At 31.5% G+C, this 6,832-nt stretch overlaps 1 protein-coding gene across 1 annotated transcript in view; it reads left to right on the top strand.

The window, feature by feature from the left end:
- Nucleotides 1-1,210: 1,210 nt before the first annotated feature.
- Nucleotides 1,211-6,832, top strand: part of LOC129217532 (guanine nucleotide-binding protein subunit beta-2-like 1) — a 37,965-nt gene continuing 32,343 nt past the window's right edge. The window contains exons 1-3 of the mRNA XM_054851849.1: nt 1,211-1,427; nt 1,768-1,939; nt 2,704-2,851. Of these exons, the coding sequence (XP_054707824.1) occupies nt 1,319-1,427; nt 1,768-1,939; nt 2,704-2,851 (429 nt within the window). The 5' untranslated portion in view covers nt 1,211-1,318. The remainder of the gene's footprint in view (nt 1,428-1,767; nt 1,940-2,703; nt 2,852-6,832) is intronic.

The following is a 6,832-nucleotide window of genomic DNA, read 5'->3' as shown; positions in this document are numbered from 1 at the left end:
CCTTTTATTCTCAGCTGAAAGGTTTCGCCAAATTTGTTTAGGGTTATAGTAGTTTTAGTATTGTGCAAGCAAAGTAGCCTTGGCGAGTTTTCGCATTTTTAGTTAAACCATTTTTAATTTTTATCATGAGTGGAATAAAATGATAGTAAGATTACAGAATTCGATAAGCAAAAAGAAATAATGGTCAATCAACTGAAAAGAAAACTACCACCATATATAAACTGTAAGTACACATTTTATTTATTTTGTTCTGAGTGAATTTGAATCAGTTTTTCAATTCGATGGAAAAAAAAAACGAACTTAACAACATTGACTGGACACTTTTCCTTAACCTAATTCCACATAAATGATTTAAATAACCTTTGTTACTACAGTATCCTACTGAAATAGACAGTATGCAAATAAATTTTCTTGAAAATATTTATCGCAGAACAGATTGAAAAATCCAGAAAGAACGTTAAGAATTTGAACAATAAAAAATAAAAGTTCGCCAAAAATCTGTTTATAGGCTTATGGTTTTAAAATTATGTGAAAGAATAATGTATCTTGACAAGATTTCGCATATCAGGTAAATCATTTCCATGACGAATGAATTAAATGCATGATTTCTTTGGATATCCAATCATATAGTCATAGAAATAAATTATCTAGTGTTAAACGTTACTCTTGACAGTCTGCCACGTATGTGCACTATGTGACAAAAATGTCAACAAATGCTGGAAATGTCACGAAACTGAACTTAATATGTACTAATGTATAGAAAAAACGGTACAAAATGAAAATGCCGTTCGAAGCGAACCAAAAATTTATGAATTCCGAATTCAACATCGTGAAAATGGCTGCTTCAGAACAACTTACTGTGTGTTCTGCATTAATTGTTTACTTTCGTAATACTTTTTGGTTTCTAATCTCTTTCTATATGGGTCAGAATAACCAAAAGACTTTGAAAAATCTTTTCAAATGAATAAAGCGAAAAAATCATACATACGAACAAAAATCACAACACTTTTAGCATTTTCTTCGTTACCACATGCGTTTGTTTTAGTTTTTCAATTCCGCCATTAGACAGTGACTGCAGTGCCCCCTATAGTTCGTTGGAGTTGCGAATTGTAAACTTCAGTTTGTTTTTGTTTTACAACTCAATACTTACTAGAAAATATTTCCTCCATATTATCTTACCTCCATAAATATTTTATAATTTTACAATGTTTTGATTGGCAACAACTTCCTAGATATGTATTAAGTTTATGTACACGGTGAATTGATTTATAAATCCGAATTCATCTTCAAATTTTGTGAATAAAATTTATATATCATCATGACAGAACAGCTTTGCTTAAAAGGCTCGTTGCTGGGCCACAATAATTGGGTTACCCAAATCGCTACAAACCCAAAATTTCCTGATATGATCTTGTCATCCTCAAGAGGTAAGAATGTAATATGTTTTTATTTTATTGAACATCTTATAAAACAATTGTTTGACACTCTTGGGATCCTGAGAAAAGGCAAATCTTTGACATTTCATTCAAAAGGATTTTTGCTTCAGTGTGGAATGTTTGTATTGAGCGGTATTGCTTTGCTTCACTTGTAACATACATGACTTCATTGCTGTGTAATGAAAATGAACTTATTATGCCTTTTAAATTCAATTTATTAAAGTATGACTAGCGTGAAAGACTTATTGAAGTTACAAACAATTATGAACTATCTCATGCCATTCCATTATTCAGCGAAATTAATAATGCGTGGTGATTCATTTGTTTTCAGACAAGACATTGATAATGTGGAAACTAACGCGTGATGATACGAATTATGGAACACCCCAAAAGCGACTTCGAGGTCATGGTCACTTTGTGACAGATGTTGTTATGTCATCAGATGGACAGTACGCTCTGTCATGCTCTTGGGACAAGACTCTAAGACTGTGGGATTTAACATAGTAAGTTATTTGTATAAATTTATGCACCCCTATGTCGATTTGTTTCTCATATTTTAGCACAATGTTTAAATCTTAACTATAGATCGACAATGCATCCATCTTACTGTTATTTTAGTGTTAGATCAGAGATATTTCGACATTGGAAAATTATCACGGTTGTGATTATGGCTTGAGTAATTTTATTATAGTAACCCTATGCAAATAGATTTTTTCCCATTCTTTGTTTGCGTTAGGAAAGACGCATGCATTGGTACCGAAAAAATTTTATGACAGTGGTATGAGATGATCACCAATTTTCCATTTATCATAATCTTTCTGTCAAATGTTATCTAGTTCGTTAAAAAGTAAGTTTGTTTTTGTGCTTATTGTAAATCGGTAATAAGTACAGGGTACCCTGGAGTATAAGATTATATAACACATATTAAAGTAAATAAATTATTATTTTCAAATTCTTCTGTATGCCACAAATTAAAAAAAAGAAAAGAAACTTGTTCTCGGGAAAAACAACTAGTCGCCAACTTTCTGTTGACTTCAAATAGTGTATATTTTTCCTTAAAAGAATAAGCTGGGTTAGAAGTCAACATTTATTTTAAACCACAAAAATAATCTTGCTAAAAATGAGTCATGCTCCCGAGGCGCAATATCCTACAAAATGTTTCTGATTAGCTTGCTAACTTGAGGCTCGTTATAAGTGTTTAGCATACAAATGCTTTATTACTTATTTTCTGAATTTTATACAAAATGTATACTTTGTTTGATCTTAGTGGTAAAACAACTAGAAGATTTGAAGATCACACTAAAGATGTCTTAAGTGTGGCTTTCTCTGCTGATAATAGACAAATAGTTTCTGGATCCCGTGATAAAACTATCAAATTGTGGAACACTCTGGCTCAGTGCAAGTATACAATTCAGGTAAGATGTTCTCATTTGTTGCTTTTATTAATAAGTTAGTTTGGAAACTTACTGTATTGGCAAGTGTTTTGCTGCTGCAGACTTAGTTTGACCCTAGCAAGGGGATACAATGAAAATTGGGAAGTCTTGCTGTCAGAAGCTCCAAAGCATAATACTACTAAATTTGCAACATACATTGCAGAACAATTTTGTTCAAATGTGAGAGGAAAAGTGATAAATTTTCTGCAGAAACTGAGGTATAGAAAATCTGTAGCATTTTCTACAAATATCTTCCAATTCAAGATAGAATTTTTCAGAAATTCTGCAAAGTTCTTAAAATTAGAAGAAAATCTAAAATTCTCATAAATTGCGATGATTTGGCGGAAAGCTCGCGATGTTGAATTTGACATGTCCTTTGTAGCACTTTCCCAATCGATCTTCATCTACTGCTATTTCGGCCGTACACGTATGTTTTGGAAACATGCCAACATTGAAACACATCCATCGCCGGAAATTGTGTCTTGTTTGAAATTTCAATTTGTGTCTTGTTTGAGATTTCAATCCCTTTGCATTCAGAAAATATTTCAATTACAGTGAAGCCTGTGTAAATTGATCACTTGCGGTGCACTACTTTAGTGGTCATTTTAAACTGGTGGTCAACTCATAGAGCTTGAATTATATGATAAGATCTAATTCTGTGCCTGAAAATAGCGATAAACATAGACAGGTGGTCAACATTACAGGTTTTACTGATTTAAAGTTTTGAAGTGTTTCAATCATATACAACCCAAACTCGACTCATTGTAAGTTATTTATTTAGTAACATAATTTTAATTGTTCTTTCAGACCATGTAAAATTAACCAAAAAGAAGGTTTGCCACCTGGGTTTGGATTTTTATAAAATTCTGTATATTTGCTCTTTTTATGCATTTTAGAAAGCAAATAAATTATTTTTGGAGAATTCAATCGGTTTAGGTTTGACACCTTATTGAAGTTTTTTTTATTTTATAGTTTTCCCATGATTAACTAATTCTCCAAATTCAGTGCTCTTTAATTAGTCATTTGGTTAAAAGCTGTGATGTTTCTGGAAATATCTCATTTCCACAGAAATAAATAAAATACAGTCCAGTTTAAAAAAAAAAAAAAAAAACTTCTATATGAAACCGTTTTGATTTTTGGCACCCAATCTGTGGGAAATGTCACTCTTTTTTCGCGTACAATGCTTGAAGTACTTGCAGAACAAATTTGGTCAGATGATTTTACGTTGCAGAACATTCTAAAGTACTCAACCGTTGTCCCTTTCATTATTATTTTGCCCTATTTATTAGACATTTAAGCTTCACAGTGTATTGCATTCCCTGTGTTTATACTTTAATTTATATGATACAGAAAAATGAGAATAGTTGAGTTTTTGCATAGTGTACACTAATATTTTTTCAATCATAAGTAAGTGCTTTGGTAAGGTAATAGCATTCACCTAGAAGTTTTGTTAAGGAGTTACAGTACCTCAAAAATGATCAAACGATGAAAAAAAATTTATTGCTTATTTCAAAACTAAAAACCAGTTCAAACACAGGGAAAAAGTTTCATTGCTTTAGTTCAAATATTTAAAAAGTTATGAGTGGTTTTAGGTCATGCTCGCTATGTATTCTTACGCAACAGAAAAACTTTAAATTGATTTTTCTTAATGATCATTTTTCTGTGTTTTCATGTCATAAGAATCCCTCTAGATTTTATGCCTTACCTAAGGTACATAAAGCTGGCATTCCTTTCAGGCCGATTGTTTCCAATATTGGTACGGCTTCTTATAAACTTGCAAAATATTTCGTCTCTGTGTTTTCTCCTCTTATGAGTCATAATTAGACCTCAAGGTTCAGAAAATTTTCAAGTGGCCAATGGCCACTAGGCTCAAAAAGCTTGGTGGCCACCAGTTTTACCGCGTTTCGAAAACAGCGCTGTAGTACAAGAAAGGGGGTGGGGGAAGGGGGGATTTCGACTTGTATTTTTTGAAACAAATATTATGAAAGTGATGCTAAAGGAATGCTAACAAGAAATATAAATTATATTAATCATGGAAACATAAGAGGCATAGGGTGAAGGTTGGGAGCTCCTGAAGCAAATGGTTCATTCCACCCATTTTAAAGTTTCATAAGAAAAAAAAATCATTAAGCCAAAAATAAAGTAGTGTACACAGTACCATGGTCCCACAGTGAAGAAAAAAAAAATTGGCATAAAAATATTTAACTACACCAAATATAAACACTTGGTTACAAAAATTTATTTAGATCAAATTTAAATGATTTGTCCCCAGGTGGGAAGTAATATTTATTTTTATAGTTCTTATCTAGTATGTGGTTTGAGCACTAGTTTGTTTTTACAGTAAAAAGAGTCGGTTTGCTTTGTTTCTGTTCAGTGAAGTTGAATTATTTCTTGCATATAGTTTTTAAATTTAGTCACTAACTTTTTCTTTAAAAATGTAAATAGTAATTTGTTTTATTAAAATGCTACGAAAAACGAAGTTATCTTCCTTGTGGTTGGAAAAAGACAGAAATGGATGCCAGATCAGCACATGGTGCTGTGCAGAAAGGGATGAATTCAAAGCATCTAGTTATGTTTGTACATTATCTTCCCAATATTGATAATCAAGGATTTTCACAGGTATCCTATTTGTTATGATGAAGCAATCCGATGCTTTTGTTCCAAATTTACTCCAAGATAAAATTTCAAACGCAGAGGTTTTCTTAGTTTTAGGTGCCGCAAAAACATTATTCATTTGCATCTTTAAGTGATTTATCTGTAATTTACAGGGATATTTTTGATGATTCTGAGATAGCAAAAGTATGAAATTATCTGATTAAAGTTGAGTACATAATAAATTGTAGATTTTTGCAACTTTCTTTAAATCCATTCTTCATCTTATTAAGGATATTTTTTCATAATTTTTTGTAATTATCTTTGATGAAACAACAAGGCAAGTAAAGAAGCAATTAGATGTACATTTATCCTACTGACTGGTATGTGGTATTTTCCGTCCCATGTTTGCTGCAACCTCATCAATCTTTTTTTTTTTACTACTATTTATTTGTCACCTTCTACCAAACTAACATGGATTTAACAGTGATAGACAATACCCATTTTTGGGACTAAAAGGAAGTCATTACCACTGTCCCTCGACTCAGTGGTTGTCTTTTGTGATCTAACTGTGCTACAAATAAAACTAAAAAATACCTTTAAAAAAAATTCATAATTCCCTCACATAATCAAATTCAAAACAAAGTTTCTTTTTTGTTTGTTTGAAATTTTTGTGAAACAGTTTTAATATGTCCATGTTATTGCTGCATTACCATCCATCAGTTTTTATACTCTTTCATGACTACTTAGTGCCACTATTAACTCCAAACAGTATTCCGTTTTAGTAGCAGCCACCTTAAGTTTGTTTGAAAAGCAAAATATTACTGTGTGGAAATCTTCATGTGTCTTGGTTAGATGTGTAAATATTAAATTAAGTGGAAAAAATTTTATTACTGTCATTACCATCCATACCCATTGATTGTTATTTTAAACATTATTATGTATTTTTGTTTATTTGCTTATATTAGTGAACCTTTGATCAAAATGTGCAAATTTTTTGGATAGGTAGCTATAGTTTAGTTTGCCAGGTAAAATAAAGTGAAACATCATTACCATCCAGCACAATTTTCTTAAACTTCCTTTTTTGAAATCATCTTATATAATAAGTGCTTGTTGGGTATTGGGTTGCTGTTATTTTTAATGGTTAATGGTTCCCAGTTAACTATCATTTTGTAAAGTAAATTATATTTTAAATTAATTGGTTTTAAATTGCAGCAGCTAAATGTGCAGGTGTTGTTGATTCAAAGTAATAGTCTGAGAATCCACATTATGTCCTGATCAAAAACAAAAAGTAATTTTATTGGTCCACAAAAGAGGAAAGGCACCAGATAATCACACAAGAGATTTCAGGGGTCTGTCCAGGATTTTTCA

The sequence above is a fragment of the Uloborus diversus genome, chromosome 2 (genome assembly GCF_026930045.1).
Source record: "Uloborus diversus isolate 005 chromosome 2, Udiv.v.3.1, whole genome shotgun sequence".
Taxonomy (NCBI): domain Eukaryota; kingdom Metazoa; phylum Arthropoda; class Arachnida; order Araneae; family Uloboridae; genus Uloborus; species Uloborus diversus.
Note: the sequence above shows the minus strand (reverse complement) of the source record. Positions and strands in the feature narration are given on the sequence as shown.